Source organism: Xenopus tropicalis, chromosome 6 (assembly GCF_000004195.4).
Source record: "Xenopus tropicalis strain Nigerian chromosome 6, UCB_Xtro_10.0, whole genome shotgun sequence".
NCBI lineage: Eukaryota > Metazoa > Chordata > Amphibia > Anura > Pipidae > Xenopus > Xenopus tropicalis.
Window position 1 is genome coordinate 64,893,391 of NC_030682.2, and position 22,678 is coordinate 64,916,068.

The 22,678-nt window shown below is 38.6% G+C and overlaps 1 protein-coding gene across 1 annotated transcript in view; it reads right to left on the bottom strand.

Moving 5' to 3' along the window:
• Positions 1-397: 397 nt before the first annotated feature.
• Positions 398-22,678, bottom strand: part of nr4a3 (nuclear receptor subfamily 4 group A member 3) — a 48,069-nt gene continuing 25,788 nt past the window's right edge. Inside the window, exons 5-7 of the mRNA XM_031904645.1 lie at positions 19,035-19,237; positions 2,824-3,002; positions 398-850 (exon numbers count right to left, since the gene is read on the bottom strand). Coding sequence (XP_031760505.1) covers positions 594-850; positions 2,824-3,002; positions 19,035-19,237 — 639 coding nt within the window. The 3' untranslated portion in view covers positions 398-593. The remainder of the gene's footprint in view (positions 851-2,823; positions 3,003-19,034; positions 19,238-22,678) is intronic.

Below are 22,678 nucleotides of genomic sequence, written 5' to 3' on the forward strand. Positions count from 1 at the left end.
TCATAAAGAGGAAGGTGCGACAAAGAAGGCCCAAGGCGATTGAACAGTTAGAGGCCTGTATTAGACAAAAATGGGAGAGCATTCCTATTCCTAAACTTGAGAAACTGGTCTCCTCGGTCCCCAGACGTCTGTTGAGTGTTGTAAGAAGAAGGGGAGATGCCACACAGTGGTGAAAATGGCCTTATCCCAACTTTTTTGGGATTTGTTGACACCATGAAATTCTGAATCAACATATTTTCCCCTTAAAATGGTACATTTTCTCAGTTTAAACTTTTGTTCCGTGATTTATGTTCTATTCTGAATAAAATATTAGAAGTTGGCACCTCCACATCATTGCATTCAGTTTTTATTCACAATTTGTTTAGTGTCCCAACTTTTTTGGAATCCAGTTTGTGTGTAATTATATATATATATATATATAGTTTTTGTATTAGACTTTGTTGATTTCTTAACATTTTTACTAACCTGCTTTACCTGTTTTCCTTCCCTTTTACAGAGAAAGTACTATTCTTATCTTATCTATTCTAATCCTATTGAGTTTGAGCTTCTTTTGTAGATTTCATTAGATTAAAAATAAAGACCATTTTACTGATTTAATATGGTAATGTATCAAAAAATAACTTGTCAATCACAGCAGGTGGTGGTACCAAATCTTCCAGTTTTAGGTAAAATATACGTTGCAGTCCCAATGTACAAAGAGAACGTAATTCTGTAAGAATACACATTACTACTGTGCTATCTAGTTGATTTGGTCTGTTTTGTCCCCTTACAGCTAAGTGTTCTTTTAGACAACCAACAATTTTGTTATGTAATTCTTCCACTTTCTTTGGGTCTTTTAATCCTTGTCGCCCTAGAAAATGAACAAAAACATAGCATTTAGTTTGTTTTTAAAAAAAATTAATTGATAACATTTTTTGGAACAATTAAGTCAAACTCATGGGTCACCAGACATCTGTGATTTTGCTGCAGCCACAGGGTCTGCCCCTTTATAGTTACTCCCCTTCCTGTGGATCCCATATATGACCAGCTAGTAGACTTGTGTAGTATAAAGCGAGTTACAAGATTTAATTACAATTCCGTAACACCCCAATGCACTGGATGAAATATCCAATTTAAGGCAGCAACCTTAGCGTAAAAAGCTATGCCAATAACCTTATGGGTTAGGGTAAACCTTTATATGTTGATTTATCATCCAAAGTAGGCTGCATAACTCATTTGCACATTTTTTAGCTGATTCTTGAAAGCCTGCATTATTTCCAAAGTGATTCAGTAACATCTTAAATGGCTCGTCAAACCCCTGCATGACCCCTTTTTCACCACTGCACTGTCCCTTGCCATGCTCATTAGAGGATCAATAGAGTGGGTAAGATAGATTTTGGGTATAAATTACTGACAGTCGGACACAGAGCTGTCACTGTGCTGCTCAATGATATCATGGGTCACGGATTGGGTAGGTCTATGACGTCAGGAGTGGGGAAATAGGCGGATTGGGGAAATGAAAGCCTTCAGAGAGGGGAGAAAGGGTTTACCAGTGAATTGCTTAAGGGAGAGGAGAAAAAGAGGCGTAATTACAAGTTTAATGGCAACTACATTGCTAGTAAACTTGTAATACTGGCCTTGGCTCTAGTTGATTTAACAGCTAGGCCAGTCAAAATACAGGTCAGGTGGCAAACTTCCTCCCATCAAATACATGTCTGTTAATTGCAGGGTATAAAATAATTTACATACTCTTTGCAAAAGATTTTCTTAATATTGAATGCTTTTATGGGAGTCATAAGAGTTAGAAAAAATGCACATTTTGCTGCATATAAAGAATTCTAGCAAAAATACTAAATAATAAAAAATGTAGGTTACCAAAAGATACTGTACTTATACTAAATTTTCAATATATGTTATTAATTTTCTTTTGTGATTTGTAAATGTAATTTTGAAAAAACAGTACCGCCAGTCCCTTCCTATTTCTGAGTACATGTACCACTTGAATAATGTAGCAGATCTCTGTAGAATGAATAAGAGTTACAGAAGTGTACAAGTCATTCTTCCAATGGTACATTTAGTCAGAAGCTGCCATGCAGATAACAGTAAGGAACAGATAGTGATTTTAGCAGCAAATACATTTACAAATAACTTTTAAAGTACTGTAACTTGTATTTACTTAATAAAAGCATTATATTTTGTTTAGTTTAATTTGTCAAATCTCAGAATGAATACTTAACCAACATATAGTTTATATCATATTAAGTAGCCTAATAAAGAATCTTACCAAATTGGCATATATATCCGTAAATATTGCCCTTTTACATCTATTACATTGAGCCTCACTGTACAGGTATGGGATCCCTTATCTGGAAACCCAATGTCCAGAAAGTTCCGAATTACGGAAGAGCCATCTGCCATAGACTCCATTATAAGCAAATATTTCTAATTTTTAAAAATGATTTCCTTTTTCTCTGTAATAATAAAACAGAACCTTGTACTTGATCCTAACTAATGTATAATTAATCCTTATTGGAGGTAAAACAAGCCTATTGGTTTCATTTAATATTTAAATGATTTTTAGCAGACTTAAGTTATTGAGATCCAAATTATGGAAACCCCAGGTCCCGAGCATTCTGGATAACAGGGACCATACCTGTACTTTGCCAAACAACATGTGAATCTGCACAGATCAAACAGTAACCTGTTTGTAAGCTGTTGCTGTAGATTGTATCATCTAAGCATTTAAACCAACCTTTTTACCTTATGTAATGATTTAATGTATATTTATAAACAATTAAATTGCTATAGTCAGATCATTATGTTCAATATAGATATGCTTCTTACCTGTAAAAAGACAAGCAGCAGACAAACATGCTACAGTTGAGACATCAAGGTTAAGGCTTTGTAAATTTAATGAGAAATGTTGTACTGCATCCAGCCACTCCCCAAAACCACGAAGACATTGAATTCTGTGCAGTACACATCCATTACAAAATACAAATTCATCTTCTGCCATGTTTGATCTACAATAAAATATAATTATTTTACAATAAATTATTGAGGTATATTTAAAGTTGTAGTTTATATTTATATATTATACATTTTTATATTTTTAATATCTTTGATATTTTAAATATATTTTATATTTTTTGTATATTTGTATACAGGTATAGGACCTATTATACAGAATGCTCGGGACCAAGGGTATTCCGGATAAGGGGTCTTTCCGAAATTTGGATCTTCATACCTTAAGTCTACTAAAAAATCAATAAAACATTAATTAAACCCAACAGGATTGTTTTGCATCCAATAAGGATTAATATCTTAATTGGGATCAATTACAAGGTACTGTTTTCTTACTACAGAGAAAAAGGAAATTCTTTTTAAAATTCTGAATGATTTGATTAAAATGGAGTCTATGGGAGACAGGCTTTCCGTAATTCGGAGCTTTCTGGATAACGGGTTTCCGGATAAGGGGTCCGATACCTGTATATCATTTCATATCTATATTTAGTGCAACAAAAAATGGGTACTGCATTATAAACTTAAATCAAGTTGAAAAATTGCAAATTTGTCTTTTGTGCATAAACTTGTGTAAATGGTGATAACATTTTATTAAATTGTTAAATATTGATCCACAAAAAAAATCTTTAATGGCAACAGGCAGAATCTTAATATAAACAAATAAGTAAATACAAATACACAAGACTGAATACATTATAAATACATAAGAGGTTAAAAATTCAGTTTTATTAACCCATTAACTATATTGTAAAGGATCAAATAATGCACAATAATGTTTTTTTATTTTCAAGTACTGTGCATTACATATATTTATATATATATATATAAAATAAAAGATCACTTAGAACAGCATAAAGTAAAACATTTTTTTTACAACTTTCTGTTTAGATAAAAGGAGCATTGGGATTAGGGGATAGGAGAATCATGTAATCTAGAAATTGTATGCATGCCAATTGGGTCCATAGGTAATTAGAAATATATTAAAATATATACCTCTTGCATACAGATGAATCTTTTCCGAGTCCACCTGCCAACGCTGCTTTTTTAAAGCACACAGAAGAGGTCTGTCTGATATCAGCTATTTGCCCAACATTAAGCTATCAAGTTGCATCCTTTTTATTCTGGGGTGAGGAGTTCTGCTATATATAACATACTATGGGCACAGATGGCTCAGCTCAATAAAGTCAGTCAGACACAAGATTATGTACATAACTATTTACTTGAACTTTATGTGAACAAGGCACCAGGGGCAGATGGAATACACCCTCGGGAGAGAGCTTAGTTCAGTTTAAGGCAGACCTCTTTTTCTGATTTTCTCAGACTTACTTTCATATGGTATAGTAGCTATGAATTTGAGGAAAGCTAACAAAATGCCAATATTTAAAAAATGGATTATAATCTCAGTCTAGGCCTGTAATTTTCACATCTGTGGTGGGCAAGTTAATTGAAGGTTTGTTATGAAATGATATTCAAGATAATGTTCTGGAGACTGGCATTATAAGTAGTAGTAATTAGTGTGGCTTTATGAAGGACAGGCCACATCAGACAAATGTGACTGGCTAAAGGATTGTGTACAGAGGGTGGCTGGCAATGGTTTATTTTCTACTAGGAGAAGGGTTCTAAGTACAGTCCACCAGGGTTTTGCGAATAGTTCACTTGATTTAATCAGTTCATTAAGTTCATGTAAGTATTCAGTATTTGCTGATATTATGCAGCCCAATTAATTCCATCCAGGATGTTGCATCCTTGCAGCAGGATCTTGAAAACTTGCAATCTGGACAGTGGCAGATGAGATTCAATGTTGATAAAGTTCATGTATCTGGGATGTATACTATTCAACCACTTAAACCCTTAATGGGACTGCACTAGTCAAATCGTAAAAAAAATGAACATTGCTGTATCAAGCAATGCCAGTCAGCAGCTGCAAGGGCAAACAAGGTTTTGAGCTGTATAAAAAAGGGTACAGAGTCCACGAGAAGAGGGTCATTCTTCCACTTTACCGAGTGCTGGTAAAGCCGCATCTAGAATCTGGTGCTCAAACGGGATATTATTGAATAAGAGAGGGTCCAAAGAAGGGAAACTGGTAAAGCTGGTAAAGGGTATGGAAAGTCTCATTTATGAAGAAAGACTGGTCAAGTTAAGGTTGTTTATGCTGGAGAAGAGGCGCTTAAGGGTAGATATGATAACTATGTATAAAGGGAGCAATATAATAAACTCTCTAATGTTTTATTTACCAGTAGGTCTTCAAGCAGACACAAAGACTTTCATTAAGATTAGAAGATAGGTTCCATCTTAGGGCTCTGGCACACGGGGAGATTAGTCACCTGCGACAAATCTCCCTGTTCGCGAGCGACTAATCTCCCCGAATTGCCATCCCACCGGCGACAATGTAAGTCGCCGGTGGGATGGCACACGCTGCGCAGGCGATTTCGACAAATCGCCGAAGTTGCCTCGCGAGACATTTTCGGCGATTTGCCGAAATTGCGCCGCCGCGTGTGCCATCCCACCGGCGACTTACATTGTCGCCGGTGGGATGGCAACTGGTGGCAACTCAAGAAGATTAGTCGCCCGCGAACAGGGCGATTTGTCGCAGGCGACTAATCTCCCCGTGTGCCAGAGCCCTTAATATCCAACAAAGGTTTTTTACTGTGTTTAGCAGCTGACAAAATACAGGGTTACTGAAAAAGATAAATTCTTGTACAAAGTTGATCCAAGGACCGTTCTTATTGCCCTCTCTGAGTCAGGACAGAGTATTCAACCTAAGTTACTATGTTGGTGGGCCTTAGCAACACGCTGACCCTCTGACCTGAAACAAGAGTATGAGCTTCCCTGAATGTCTGCTGAATCTGGCAAATAATCCTAAACACAAGAAAGTAGTTTGGTAAATACTGAGTTCATGCGCAGCAGATCAGTAAGGGCAAAGTACTGGGTGATGTGTGCGGGTCTCCCTTAAGTATCCAGAAACCATGCAATATATTTATGCGTTATTTCATAGCACACGATATTAGCGCACACTATTACGCACGTAACCATTACTTTCTGAAAATTAGCATTTCCCTGAAAACGGGGGGATGCATCACTCTAGGGCAATCACATACTTGAAAAAATCCGACCGCAAACTCCATCTTGTCACCACAGACAATCACCAGCTGCAATTTTGTTTAGCAACGTCTACTCCGGGGAGGCGTTAAGTTTCACAGTAATTATCGCCACATTTTATGCTTTTAATGCTTCAAATATGCTTGTGAATTATGCGTTAGTATTATTTCTATTAGATAATTACCTCAATGCGATGGAAATAACGCTTTCCAGTAATCAGGATTTTTACGCATGCAATATGAGTAGTAACGCATGCAAAATGACTGATGAATCGGTAATTATCGAACACTTTTTAACGCATAAAACTATGCGTTAAGCGATAACGACCTTTAGTGAATCGGCCCCTGAGAGTTTGGTTTAACTTTGGGAAGTACAAGATTAGTTTGCCTTTGGGAAGTACAATGCCAAGAGCATCTTGGCAGGCAAGTGTTGTCTCTGCACAAAACTTGCTTAATCTATTTTAATAACACATTTCAACCTTTCTGCTGCTAGTGAATAACAATGTCTTTGCATATTACATTACCTGCACTGTAAAGTGTGTTCCTTGGTATGAGAATAGCACCTCAGGCAGTTTATATCTGCACACAATTTTAGCTATTGCTTTCCTAGCTATGGCTTCTACTGAGGCCTTTAACCAGAAGCTTCTGGCCAGCTGGAGAGCTAATCAACACAGTCAAGTATACATTTATATGTGCATTATTTTGGTAACTGAATGTAGTCTGGCTGCAATACCCGACATTGATAAGCTGCTTTGGGTAGATATTGGAACAGTCTTAAAAGGATTACACCAACAGGAAAAAGGGAACAGGACAAGACCTTCAGCTTATCATTTAGCCAGGCTAAAAGAAGTTGGAAACATTAGAATAGTTAGAAGGCCTCTGCATATAGTAGCTGGCCATGTCAAAGGATGTTCTGCAGTAAATGGCAGTGGAAATAAAGCAATGGTAGTAAACCTATTGGGGTCAGGTTTCTGATGCAATGACAGTTGCTAAATGTTATAAATTCTACTGTTAAATGGCAAAACAGGACTAAAGTGAACAAAAAAATGTATAATGTGCAGAAAAGAGTCCCATTATCAGACACTTTCTTTAAAAGGCATGGAAACCCCCAACATCAAAATGACATATATTATTAGCCTTCTCTGAAAGTACCAATACCTATGGTTTTGGATGTTGAAAGCTGAAAGTGGTCGCTGCTGATGTATTTATTTCCCCTCTAATCCCTATATAAATCATGCCCTCTACTTCGAGTGAAAACTGTTATGAGACAGTTTAGCATATTCAAAAGGAATTTCAGAAAGAATTTCAGAAAGGCTAGACTGTAACACAGTGAGACCGAAAAGATTAGAAGAAACAGCTTTCTCCTTAGGATATAAAAGTTTAACTGTAGCGGTTATATGGATCTACTGCAGCATCTTTAAGACCTATTTAATCCAGGTTTGTAAGGTATGTTTTTTTACATGTTTTTATATCTGTTGTGTTTTTATTAATGTGCCTTCTGCCACCTTTAAACATTTCCCTTGGCCCTACGACCTCTTGAAGGAATCTCAAATGACTTGCCCCTGGTAAGCCATTTCTACTTTGGATCATAGTGACTGAACAGTGACTATAATTTTTGTAGGCATCTGCATTTGCTTCCTTGACTGAATATTTTCACTTATGGCAAAAATATATCTAATCACAGGAGAACTACCAGCATTTATTCTAGTCCCCAAATATAGACACTTTCATACTGGGCACTTAGTTAGGACAAAGCACAGATACCCTGGGTGGTCTCCTTGGGTTAGGCTGCTGCGCAGCACACCCAGGGAGGAATGGAGGAAGACAGTCAAGGAGTTTTTTACCTTGAGGGATCGCTTCTGCTTTACTTGTCCCTCAGATCATCAATCTAGACGGGTGATGTTGTTTGTGATGTCGAGCACGCCAGCATTAACTTCACTAGAACTGACAATTCAGTTACTGGAGACCACTTTAGGTGAAAGAAAAACAAGGTTTATTTGACACATGCTGTGTATACCCTGTACTCAGCAAGAGTCAGAAATCTCACTCCCTTCTGTTAACTGAGTATCTCAAAATACATATGTGAATTGCTGCAGATTATATTACCCTCTTACATAATAATGCAGAAATGCAGAGTAGAGCATTTTATGCAATTATATAAGTTTTACCTGAGGTAATTCACACAGGGAATATTTCAAAGTTATTCTGCATGCTAGGTTGCTCCTCAAGAGTCTAAATTGCTCTGGGCAACAAAGCACCTAATTTGCCATGTCATTACTGACTACAGGACATGGGGATATGAGAGATTTTACTGCTGCTACTGCTGTCATGGAAAGTCAGCAGGTTAAAATGGCCATGTCAAGGAGATTATTTATATAATGTTATCAGTACTAACTGTATAGTCAAAATTGTCTTTATTGCTAAAAATATTCCCATGTGCTATTTAGTGGTAAATATGAGAATAGTGCCAAAACTGGAGAAAAAGGAGCAAGAGTCATTCACTGTGAGATAAGGACTGAATTGGTGAGGCAACAGACATCTAAGGGCCGTGGTAGACAGGGAGATTAGTCGCCCGCAACAAATCTCCCTTGTTGCGGGCGACGAATCTCCCCGATATGCCATCCCACCGGCTTGAATGTAAATCGCCAGTGGGATGGCATATGCGGCGCCTTGAGCGGAAACTTCTGTGATTTTGGGAAATCGTGGCGCCACATGCCATCCCACCGGCGATTTACATTCAAGACGGTGGGAGAGAATATCGGGGAGATTAGTCGCCTGCAACAAGGGAGATCTGTCGTGGGCGACTAATCTCCCCGTCTACCACGGCCCTAAAAGGGCTTGCATTGTGCTGTGCTGTCTCCTTCTAAAAGCTTAGGATAATACTTAATGAACTGATATGGCTGCCTACACACCAATATTGCAGCTAAAAAAATGTATTGCTAACATTTTAAATGGTAGAATGCATTTATGCAATGTACACATTGTAATATAGTATTAAAACCTACACCATAAAAATCATGGAATAATCCCATTATGTTTTTTTTTTTTTTACAAAATGGGGTTGTGTCTCAAAATACCCCAGTATCTTTTGAAGTATCCTGCTTTCTCTGGAAAGGTGGAAACAAAATAAGTGTGCTCTTATTACTTCTTATAAGCCCACTTACTTACTCCAGCACCCTAGGTTTCTTAATTAGTAATTTCTAACATTTTACCAGGAAAGAGTATTCACTTATTTTTGGTCAGTTAGGTAGGTTTAATTTAAATGAAATATTGAACACAATGGAGGTGTATTTTTAAGCCTCAATTACTATGTTACTATGTAACAGATAAATAGAGTAAGGACAACATCCTCAGTAATCTACTTATGTATGTAGTCAGTGCTATGCCTGGTGTAAATGTAAAGGATCTACACAATTAGCCTGTATGGCTTAGCCTTCATATTTATACTTGTCAACTCTTGTTTCAGAATCTGAAGTTTGTATTTAAGAAGTTTACAAATAAAAGAACCCACAGCTTAAAAAACATATATTTAATATGGTTCAATAAGTATCCCTATATTTGCAAGGACATATTTTTCCCCTCACAAAACATATATAGTTCAAATCAGTTCACAGCTTAAAAGGGCAGTATACCACCTTGTTCAACATGAGTTCAATAAATAGGACTTGACCTAAACAATTTTTGATTGGAGTTTATGGAGCTCACTGAATGGTACCTTAATTGGAGTCCAAAAGGGGTACAATATTTGGTGCAAGTACCATTTTGACACAGTGAATTCTTTCAATCCAAAATAGGTTGTGTTTGTCCCCAGTAGGGATTTTATTTAGGGGAGAAGTTAGTATGGTACATTAAAGGCAAACTGGCTTTAGGTTTAACTCCCTTGTATTGCAAGTGTTCAGTCTTTAACACTGTTTGGGACTAGTATTCCCTTACAGAGACCCTGTTACAGAAATGTATAAAGCTATTGGGTAGGAACCCCTTTCATTTAAAATGTACATATACACATAACAACAAAAACTTGTAAATTTTAGAAATATGCTTGGAGGTAGACAAAGGAGGAGCATATGTCCTCTGAATTGCATAGAAAACAGACAGCAATTAACAAATCACTAGGTGCGAATAGGGAAGTGACGTCCGTGGAACGCATATAGACGCTACCGGACGTGCCAGCGGTGCTTTCAGCCCAAGCTTCTGAGCAGAGTGGCGGTTTTTCTTGCTGTGCGGTAAGTTTTGTTTCACTTAGGGGGATTTGCTTGAGGCTGTTTTCAGGGCACAGTGGAGTGATATGTTATTCTGTTAGACAGAGATGGAAGACCAGGTGCCCAGTAGCCCAGACAATGCTGCCAATGATGATAGGAGGTGAGTCACTATGGTGAGTTGTAGTGTGGATTAGGCAGGAAAAGAGTGCTGAGGATATAATATATTATTATTATTTTTTTTTTGCAGTGTGTCCTCCCCCAGGAAGAGAACTAGCAAAGAAAAGCATAAAGTATTTGTGAAAATCCAGCAATGAAGCACTCAAAGTTATGCCAAAGATGCACACAGAGATTGTCTGGAGATACAGCTGCTGATACTTCAAAAGTGATGAAGTGGATAGGGGATGCTATGGCAGATGGTTTAGAATCAGCCAAATGCTCCAGAGAGGATGTTAGACAAAATCTCGTACGGGAAATTATTGATTCCCCAAGAGAGAAAAATAAAGAAGATTCTGAAGAGGAAGACAGGGAAGATATGTCACTAGTGGAACCGTTAATAAATGCAATCAGGTCTCAATTTAAGTTACCAGAAAAGGTGGAAGCTCAACAGTCATCCTCTAATCCATTTAAGTTTCTGAAAAAAGAAAAATCTACTTTTCCATTACACAAGACAATCATAGAGGTGATAGTAAAAGAATGGGAGAAGACTGATACAAAGTTTCCAATACCCTCAAAAGTTCAGAAATTGTATCCATTTCCATCGGAGGAGGAACAAATTTGGGACAAGGCGCCAAAAGTAGATGTGGCGGTTTCACCGCTTTCAAGAAAAACATTGTTACCAGTAGAGGATGTAGTGTCTTTCCTGAATCCAATGGATAGAAAGAAATCCTATCTAGCATTAGGAGCAACTTGCAGGCCAGCATTAGCGCTTACATCGGTATCAAGGGCAATGCAGATGTGGCAGCAGAATATTGAGTCGGCATTGAGAGAGGGTGTCGATAGAAGAGATATAATCGATGCTCTCGCAGAGATGAGATTGGCAACGGATTTTCAGTGGATTTAGAAGGTTTAGAAGGTTAGGGGGAGTAAAAGTGTTTTCCTTCCCTAGGAAAGAAGGACTGCAAGGTTCTCAGATGCGGCAGAAGATCAACGGTCCTTTCGGGGCAAAGCTTTTAGAACAGATCAGAAGCCCAGATCATCAGGACAGGATAAGCGACCACAATGGAGAGGAGGTCAGGCATCATTATTCAAAATGCAGAAACCAAAGGCGGAAAATTCAAGATTTGCAAGAAAATCAGTCTGAGGAACTGACAGCTCAAACTTCAGGCATACCCAGAAGACTTCAACAGTTTGTAGAAGTTTGGGCGAAGTCCATTTAGATCACTGGGTTCTTCAGACGATAACAGAATGTTATTATTTAGAGTTCAGGAAGACTACAAAAGAAAGTTTGTTTGTGGTTTCACAGATTCCTCCTCAAGCAGAAAGGAGAAATATAATGATTACGTATGTAAGGCAGCTTCTGATAGATGGAGCAATAATTTCAGTACCCCAGAGATTTTGGGGAGAAGGCATATACTCATTATTCATGCTGAAAAAGAAGAAAGGAGAATTTTGGCCAGTGTTCTAAGACCAATAAATTCATTTTTGCAGATAAAGACTTTCAGGATGGAATCCATCTATTCAATAGTGATACGCCCAGGGGAGTGGCATTTGTCGGTGGATCTCAAAGATGCTTATCTTCACATGCCCATAGCGATGACACATCAGAGGTTCCTGAGGTTTGCCATAGCCCAAGATCTGCACTACCAATTTACATGCCTACCCCTTGGGTTAGCAACCTCCCCAAGAGTATTCACAAAGGTCTTACAGCCACTGATAGCACAGTTGAGAAAACAAAACATTCTAATATACCATTATTTGGACGATATCTTGCTCAAAGCCAAAAGTGTGGAGGTCTTGCTATACCACAGGGAGGTGGTGATAAGGACATTACAAGACCAAGGCTGGGTATTAAATCTACAGAAAAGTCAGTTGGAGCCAACATAAGATTTGGTCTATTTAGGGGCAAGATTTCAGACAGCACAAGCTATAGTCACATTGCCAGAGGAAAAGAAAGAGAAAATAAAGATGGGGATATCCTGATTGTTGAGAAGGGACGCAATCTCAGCAAGGGAGATAAGCAGTGTCTTAGGATTGCTGAACTGACAGCCTCGATGGTAATGTGGGCAAGGTGGCATGCCAGGCCGTTACAGTGGGCCTTTCTGACACAGTGGAAGAGGGGGAGGCAGAACTGGAGTCAGACCACTCACATAGATCATCAAGTGAAAACAGAGATGAGATGGTGGCTGAAAGAGTCCAATCTTGCCAGAGGTCAAACACTGACGGATATTCGGTGGAAAATTTTGACAACTGACTCCAGCCCCAGAGGATTGGGGGCTCATGTGGGGGAGAAAGGCATACAGGGAAGATGGTCCAAAGAGGAACAATGTCTTCCAGCAAATGTCTTAGAGCTAAGGGCGGTTTGGAAGGCAGTCCAAGTGTTAACCGATCATCTAAAAGGAACCTCTTTGATGATAAAATTAGACAACTTGGCAGCAGTGGCCTACCTGAAGAAAAAGGGAGTCACACGGAGTCGAAGTCTAATGCAGGAGCTTCAGCCAATTATGCAGTGGGCAGAAACTTATCTGCAGAACACGTCAGTAATGCATGTTCCAGGAGTACAAAATGTAATAGCAGATTTTCTAAGCAGAGAGACAGTAAACAGCCACGAGTGGGAACTAAATCATCAAATATTTCTTCAAATAGTAGAGAAGTGAGGTTGGCCAGAAAGGGACCTAATGGCATCCCCAACCAATTGCAAAGTGAAGAGCTGAGCCACCATTCACAATTATCCAACAGAATAAAGTGATTATGAGAGCGGTACCAGAATACCTACCTAAGGTATTTAAGACATTTCATCTCAATCAAGACACAATTCTGCCATCTTTCTTTCCGTAATATGCTTCGGAACAGGTGAAGAGGTGGCATATGTTGGACATGGTCAGGTGTGTAACCTTCTATTTAAAGAGAACAGAAGGGGTCAAGCAGCCTCAGTTCCCACCATCAGTAGGTGGATAGTCAATTGTATAAGGTTGGCATACCAGAAGAAAGAAAAATAGTTTCCTAAGGGGGTGAGGGCACACTCTAAAAGAGCTCTAAGTACGTCATGGGCATTTCAGGCAGAGATGTCGACAGACCAGATCTGTAAGACGAAGGCATGGAGTTCAGCTAAAACATTTTTAAGGCATTATCATGTCGATATGCGAACCAGATCCCAAGGAGAGTTTGGGAACAAAGTGCTGGAGGCAGTGTGCTGCAGCAAGCAGTAGCTGAATAAATTCTATTCTTTTGTTGTTTCTGCATATAAAGTGTTTGTTTTTGTTTTAACCCACCCGTTCTGATGGGTATTGACCCATAGGGTATTGACCCATAGGTGTGTAGGCTGCCATAGTGACCAGGGAAAATTTAAATAAATACTTACCAAAATTTTCCATTCCTGGTTACTATGGGCAGCCTTCACACCGACTCCCTCCCAAGGTTTGTGCTGGGAAGCAAAGACGTGGCCTAAAGGGAGGGGGAAGGTTGTATGCAAGGGGTAATGGGTTAATTGGAGTTTCTGTCCTATCAATGGTTAGAGGGCGGGGAAACCCATAGCTGTGAAGGCTGCCCATAGTAACAGGAAAATATTTATTTAAATTTTCCCTTATAGTCACATAAGACTGACAGGGAGATGTCCAGCACAAAATATAAAGATAAAGCCCCCAACAGGTTTATTTTTACCTTAAATTCACAAAGTTCAATAATATAGAAAGATTAGACTATCCTCAAGTCAGATGTCAATGTTGGCCATATTATGGAGGATAGCCTGAAGTTTTCATATCAAAGAAATAAAAGTCTAAAAGATTTGTTGATCAGAAGTCACTTTGGACACCACTTTATACAAGTGTGGATTTAATTCTATGTGGTACCATCTCCACGATTTAATTAGTATTAGAATTATTAAGTTACATATAAGTTACTGGGTGCTGGGTCACTAATGTTGCTGTCGATTAATTGTAATTTGAATATTATTACCAGGTCCCCCACATGTGACAAAAATATTTATAACAACTCTGCATGTGTGTACAAGTGCTGATACTTTGATGTGAAATGGTAGTGATATTTAAAAATGCATATATGTTTTATACAAGTCTGATATTAATTTCCCAAAGTAATGCATAAAATAACTTGGCATAAGTTAAATTTGATTTTGAGATGAAAAAACTAGTCCATTCTATTTCTATTGATCTAGATAAAAAGTGCAATGGGTTGCCATAGCAACCACCAGTTCCAGATTAGAGTTTTAAAGTTCACATCACTTCTGCCTAAAAGTACCCTTGACTAAGGAGTATATTTATCACGCTGTGTAAAAAGTGAAGTAAAACATTACCGGTGATGTTGCTCATAGCAGCCAATTACTGTAGTATTTCTGATAATCACAATAGGAGCATTGTATTGACCAAGTATCAACCATTAAGTATGATTTCATTTTTAGAGTGGCCACTGGACCTTGTTTGCCTATAAGCATACATACATACATACAATTGGGTATATAAATTGGACATACATTTAATACATTAAATGAAGCAAAAAGGGGTGGGAACCTTATTATCATGGGTGGGTCAGTTGGTTGATGAGAACAGGGATAAAGCAGAAATTTTGAACTCTTACTTTTAATCTGTCTATACATCTGAGGAGCCAGCTAATGAAGGCTTCCCTTTTAATATGCCCAGTTCTAATAATATAGCTACTGACGCATGGGTCACTCAGGAGGAAATTCAAAAGAGACTTGAACATGTAAAGGTAAACAAAGGTCCAGGGCCGGATGGGATTCATCCCAGGGTATTAAATTAGCTTAGCGCTGTGATTGCCAAACCTCTTCACTTAATTTTTCAGGATTCATTGAGGTCTGGCATGGTGCCGAGAGACTGGCGAATTGCTAATGTGGTGCCGTTATTTAAAAAGGGATCCCATTCTCAGCCTGAAAACTATAGGCCTGTTAGTCTGAAATTAGTAGTTTGGAAGAGGTAATAAGGGATAGGGTACTTAAATACATTGCAGTTCACAATACTATAAGTTTGTGCCAGCATGGTTTTATGCGTAACAGATTTTGCCAGACTAATTTAGTCACCTTTTATGAGGAGGTGAGCAGGAACCTCGATGCTGGAATGGCAGTTGATGTCATCTACTTGGACTTTGCTAAAGCGTTTGATACAGTACCTCACAGAAGGTTAATGATCAAATTGAGGAATATTGGCCTAGAACATAATATTTGTAATTGGATAGAGAACTGGCTGAAGGATAGATTACAAAGAGTGGAGGTAAATTTAATATTTTCTAATTGGACCAATGTTGTTAGTGGAGTACCGCAGGGGTCAGTCCTTGGTCTTTGCTTTTTAACTTGTTTATTAATGAGCTGGAGGTGGGCATAGAGAGTACTGTTTCTATTTTTGCTGCCGACACTAAATTGTGCAAAACTATAAGTTCCATGCAGGATGCTGCCGCTTTGCAGAGCGATTTGACAAAATTGGAAAACTGGGCAGCAAACTGGAAAATGAGGTTCAATGTTGATAAGTGCAAAGTTATGCATTTTGGTAGAAATAATATAAACGCGAACTATCTACTAAATGGTAGTGGCTACTAAAGCAAATAAAGTGCTGTCTTGTATAAAAAAGGGCATTGACTCAAGGGATGAAAACATAATTTTGCCTCTTTATAGGTCCCTAGTAAGGCCTCACCTTGAGTATGCAGTGCAGTTTTGGGCTCCAGTCCTTAAAAAGGACATTAATGAGCTGGAGAGAGTGCAGAGACGTGCAACTAAACTGGTTAAGGGGATGGAAGATTTAAGCTATGAGTTAGACTGTCGAGGTTGGGGTTTTTTTCTCTGGAAAAGAGGCGCTTGCGAGGGGACATGATTACTCTGTAAAAGTACATTAGAGGGGAATATAGGCAGATGGGGGATGTTCTTTTTTTCTTCCATAAAAACGATCAACGCACTAGTGATCACCCCTATAGATTAGAGGAACGGAGCTTCCATTTGAAGCAGTGTAGGTGGTTTTTAGCGGTGAAGGCAGTGAGGTTGTGGAATGCCCTTCCTAGTGATTCTGTTAATGCCTTTAAGAGGGGCCTGGATGAGTTCTTGAACAAGCATAGTATCCAAGGCTATTGTGATACTAATATCTACAGTTAGTATTAATGTTTGTATATATAGTTTATGTATGCGAGTGTATAGATAGGTCAGTATAGGTTTGTGTGTGCTGGGTTTACTTGGAAGGGTTGAACTTAATGGACTCTGGTCTTTTTTCAACCCTATGTAACTATGTAACTATGTAACTATGCATTATCGAGAACTTTAAATGTTGCCAATTGCTTGTAAACAGGATATATGGCAGTATTAATCAACACTGCCTAAGTGGAATATTTTGCCTGGGACCATTAATAACCTACCAAGTGAATTGTATAACTATCAGACAAATATATTATAAAGGGCATCTGTGTAAATTTGTGCTGGTATTCAATCTATAAACATTGCATTTCTTATGTGGGGAGATAGGCCTCCCATCAACCCTGCAGCATGGTAGTAAGGGTTAGGGTGATTTTAACCTACATGGGCAATCACAATAAACTTAAATTATATTCAATATACTTTGAACACAGATTTTTTTTGGCCAATTTGATGAGGGTTAAGCCTCCTTTTGGTAGGCTTTGACTACTTTGGTAGTGGGGTTTGACTAATTCAGTCTGCATCTTACACTCAAAATTTAGCTTAGCCATCTCCCATTGAATTTTAATAAAATCATATAACTTTTAACATTAATATAACATATTTCCTTTCTCTCTCTAATAATAAAACAGTACCTGTAGTTGATCCCAGCTAAGATATAATGAATCCGTATTGGAGGCAAAACAATTCAGTTGGGTTTATTTGATGTTTAAATTATTTTTTGCAGATTTAATGTGTGGAGATCCAAATTACGGAAAGACCCCTTATCCAGAAAACACCAGGTTCTGAGCATTCTCTGTATAATAAATGATCTTTGGGCTAATGGCATACTAGGTTGTTTCTTCATTTCCCTGTAGGTGAAGAAAAAGTTGATCCAACTACGTACGTTCCCTCCTATAACTGCACTGACAAGCACAGATTTGGCCTGTGCATACACATGGTGCAAATTTTGGTTTGAAAATGTATACCTTTGTGTTTCCACACTTTAATCCACTCTGTGTGCACACAGGACGGCATGGATGGAAGTGGATCCATTTTTTCTCTGCCTGTAGGGAAACACAGGCAGAGGAACTGCCTCATGCCATTAGCCTTAAGGTCAGAATGATCAGTTTTATATTGTAGATTAGCTAGGATTTTTGCCATATTCCAACAAAAGGGTATGTAAAGTCTAAATATAAACTCTGTGTTAATATATAGCCCTAAGCTCTAAAAAAAAATCAGATGGCAAAGCTAACCGGAGCCCTGTATTCCTCAGTGAGTGAGGAGTGGGCATGTTTCATTTTCTGCTCGTGTTTAAAGGAACAGTAACACATAAATATTTAAATACTTTATAAGTCACAAAACATCTCTAACATTAGGTCTAGCCTTTCCCCCCTTGCCTTTTTTAAATGCTTCATGTAGAATTTTAGTGACAAACTGCTCCATAGCAGCACGGCGAAAAGGCGACGGGTGCATGAATTCCTGTGTGCACTGACCCGGAAGTTGTCTTCGTTTAGAAGGACCTTTGGTACTTAAAGGAACAGTAACACCAAAAAATGAAAGTGTATAAAAATAATTAATATATTATATACTATTGCTCTGCACTGGTAAAAGTTGTGTGTTTTCTTCATAAACACTACTGCAGTTTATATAAATACCCTGCTGTGTAGCCATGGGGGCAGCCATTTAAATTGAAAAAAGGAGAAAAGGCACAGGTTACTAAGCAGATAACAGATAAGTAGCATAGATTCCCATTGTATTCTACACAGTTTATCTGGCATCTTCTTATGTAACCTGTGCCTTTTCTCCTTTTTTCAATTTAAATGGCTGCCCCCATGGCTACACAGCAGCTATTTCTATTAACTATAGTAGTCTTTCTGAAGCAAACACAAAACTTTTACCAGTGCAGGGCAACAGTACATTATATTTTAATTATTTTAAAACATTTTTATTTTTTAGTGTTACTGTTCCTTTAAGCTTTTATCAGCTTATGTAGTTTTAATCTATGATCTCAACATTACCCCCCAAACTGTCTGAAGAAATAGAAACATACATTTAAACTACATAAGCTGATAAAAAACTTAAATGCCGAAGGTCCTTCAACACGAAGACAACTTCCGGGTTTTTGGCGCAAATGTATTTTATTTGGTCTAAATAAAACACACAAGGAATATGATTTTGGACTTTACAACTCCTTTAACAAATATGCATGCCAGTACATGTTTTGCAAAACCAGCTGGGTTAAAAAAGGGTTAAGCTTTAAATATTTATTTTTTTTCTTTTACAAAATTACTAAAAGCATTTGGTTGAAAAAAAAAATCACCCAATAATATACAAAAATATTTTTTTAAAACATAATATTGCCCTCTTAAATAAATCAAATATATACAAATTTCAACAATTGCTTAAAAATATGATATTCCTGCATATAGAAATATATAAGAAATCTGGTCCTACCTCACAGAAAGCCTTAAAATAAATAGCTCCAAAAATGTTGATTCTATTAACAGGGTTTGATCATCCTTTGAGAGTTCTTTAAACCCTGGGAGTTTTTCAGCCCATTTCTTGGTTACTTCAAAGGAAATAGTTAATAGGTTGTAGAACTGATGAACAGATTCAGTATCATTGCCTTCAGCTGCCTGGTCTGTAGTAGTTGAGTACTAGAAATTAAAAATACTGAATTAATTTAAAATACTGCTAACAAGCAAAATTATATATGCATGGTTAATGTGTTAATCAGCACTTTAAAAATAGGGGTGTATTTATTATAGTGAGTAAGCCAACATCACCGGTGATGTTCCCATAGCAACCATTTAGATCTTGAAATGAAAGCTCTGTTCCTCTAAAGGGGTGGCCTCTGGTGCACTGATCCTTTTTGTGGAAAAAAACCAACATCCCCTATCTGTCTACAATCCCCTCTAATGTACTTGCAAAGAGTAATCGTGCCCTCTCGATCGTCTTTTTTTCCAGAGAAAACAACCCCAACCTCGACAGTTCAACATCATAGTTAAAATGTTCCATCCCCTTTACCAGTTTAGTTGCACATCTCTGCACTCTCTCCAGCTCATTAATATCCTTCTTAAGGACTGGAGCCCCAAACTACACTGCATACTCAAGGTGAGGCCTTACCAGAGACCTATAAAAGAGAAAAGTTTACTTCATACTTACCGAAATGTTCTTTTCCTGGTTACTATGGGCAGCATAAGAGTTTTCTCCCCTCCCCTTTGCTGGTAGGACAGATTCACAACCCCCCCCCAATCAGAATTCCCTTACCTATATATACACCCTACTTCCCCTTTGCCCTTGTCTTTTTGTCTGAGCATTTAAACGGGGTGGGTTAGTGTGAATGCTGCCCATAGTAACCAGGAAAAGAAAATTTCAGTTAGTATGAAGTTAAATTTTCTCTTTTCCCTGGTCACTATGGCAGCCTTCACACTAAGAGTGATATACTTGAGTAGTCTGACCGGGTGGGTCTCAAATAAACAAGGCAGAACAATCTCTGTGTTCATATGCTGCTCCGTAACCACCTTAGGTAGGAACTCAGGCACTGTGCTCAACCGGACTTTATTAGCTTGCACAACCGTCGAAGACTGCTTTGATGACAGAGCCTGCAAATCACTTACTCTGCGAGAAGATGTAACTGCCACCAGAAAAACTGACTTTTGAGTTAGCAGCATATCCGGAATGGACTCCAATGGCTCAAAAGGACTCATAGTCAATTTCTCTAACACCAGAGGTAAGCTCCATGTTGCTAATAAAGACCTGGTCGGAGGCCTTATATGCAATGCTCCTGCCAAAAATTTGGCCACTCTGGGATTTTTTGCCCACTGGACCCCTGTTATGGCTGAGATGGCCCGAATGCTCAAATTGTTATCCAAACCATCTTGAAGTAAATCAAGCACTTGACATATTGTTACTTGCTCAGAAGTAACTCCTTTCTTAAGCAACCAAGATACAAAGTTTTTCCAGACCCTCTCATAAGTCTTATTAGTAGTGGGATTTCTGGATGCCAACATAGTGTTGACCACCGAAGCTGAAAATCCCTCGTTTCTTAGCCTGTTCCTCTCAATTTCCAGGCCTTTAGTTGTAATCTCTGAGGGCAAGGATGTTTGAGTCCCCACTGGGTCAACAGATCCGACCTCACTGGTAATGTTAGTGGTTCCTCCACCACCAACAATTTCAACAACGGGTACCATATTTGTCTTGGCCAATCTGGAATTACTGCTCTCCTCATTTATCTTCCTCAGAACCCTCTGAATGAGAGGAAATGGAGGGAATATGTACAAGAGATGCCGACTCCAATTCTGACTCAGAGCATCTGTTGCTTCCACTTGGGGACATTGAAAATGGGAGTAGAACCTTTCCACTTTTTGATTCCCCCATGCTTCCATTAAATCCTTCTTTGGGTGACCCCACTTCTTGGTTATCTGCAGAAATACTTCCTGATCTAGTTCCCATTCGTGTTTGCTGATTGAGTTGCGACTCAGGAAATCTGCCACTTGATTGGCTTTCCCAGTAATATGTACAGCTGTCAGATCCTGTTCTGCCCACTGCATGATGGGTTGCAATTCTCTCAGTAGACTTGTACTATGAGTGCCTCCCTACTTTTTTAAATACATGACTGTTGCCATATTGTCTGATCTGATTCGTAGAGCAGTTCCTTCAAACCCTGAATTGCTTTCTTCACTGCTCTGAGCTCTAGAACATTGGCTGGAAGTTGTTGCTCCTCTGCTTCCCAAGTACCCTGCAGATATTTTTGACCCAGGTGAGCTCCCCAGCCTTGAGGGCTGGAGTCTGTCGTTACAGTCTTCCACTTCACCTGCTTTAACGATCTTTCCCTGGCCAGATTCTCTTCTACTAGCCACCACTTCATTTCTTGTTTTACCCGCTGTGTCAATACTATGCTCTGATCCCAATCCGGATCCAACCTCCTCCATTGTTTCAGAAAACATTGTTGTAATGGTCTCACATGCCACCTGGCCCACTTCAGCATTGGAATTGTGGAGTTTAAAAGCCCTAACACACTACTCACTTCCCTGGATGTTGACCTGGATTTTCTCAGCAATTTTCTTCCCTTATCTTTTCTTTCCTCGGATCTGGCAATTTTACCACTACCTTCTTTGTTACGAATCTTGCTCCTAAATACACCAAATCCTGTGTCGAGAGAAGTTGACTCTTCTGCATATTCATTTCCCAACCATGAGATCGAAGAAATTGCATGACAAAATCCCTGTGATTTGCCAGCATGTCTGGATCCTTTGCTTTTTATAATATATCATCTAGATAATGATAAATCTGCATTCCTAATTTCCTTATTTCCGCTATTAAAACTTGCAGAACCTTTGTAAAGACTCTTGGCGAAATTGCTAATCCAAATGGTAGGCACGTGAACTGAAATGTGAACTTTCTTCTACCGCAAAACGTAGAAATTTCTGATGTGTCTCCGCAATTGGTATATGAAGATATGCGTCCTTCAAATCCAGAGACAACATCCAGTCCTCTTGTTCTATCTGTGCAATGATGGACTGAAACAATTCCATCTTGAAGCTTTCTACCTTCAAATATGAGTTTATTGTCCTTAGATCTGAATTGCACTGGCACTGGTACAACTGCTCCCTCATGGATTAACTGCTGAATATACTTCACCATGATCTTCCTCTTCAGTTTGTGATACGGTACTTCTGATAACTGGAAAGGATTGTCTTTCGGAACTTCCTTGAATTCCAGGAAGTTCAACTCTAGTATCCCCTTCTCAATGTCTGCAATACCCATTGGTCTTTTACTGACCTTGTCCAGACCTCCACAAATCTCTCTAACCTTCTGGGTATCAATAAGGACTGGAATGCCCTGCCTTCAGAAAGGCTTCTTGGATTGCTTAATACTTCCCCCAAACTTCTGCGACTTAAAGAGTGAACTCTGGCCCGCTTTCCATTGATTATTTCTTCCACCTTGCCTTGTATCTCTAAACTGCCGTCTTTCCTTAGGAAATCTTTTGTCTTGAAAGGAAGCTTTTCCTGCCCCTGACTCGGCCGTTCGGGTAGAAGAACGCTCCTGTGTCAAGAACACACTCTTTCTGCCCGTTACTCTCTTGATGATGTCAT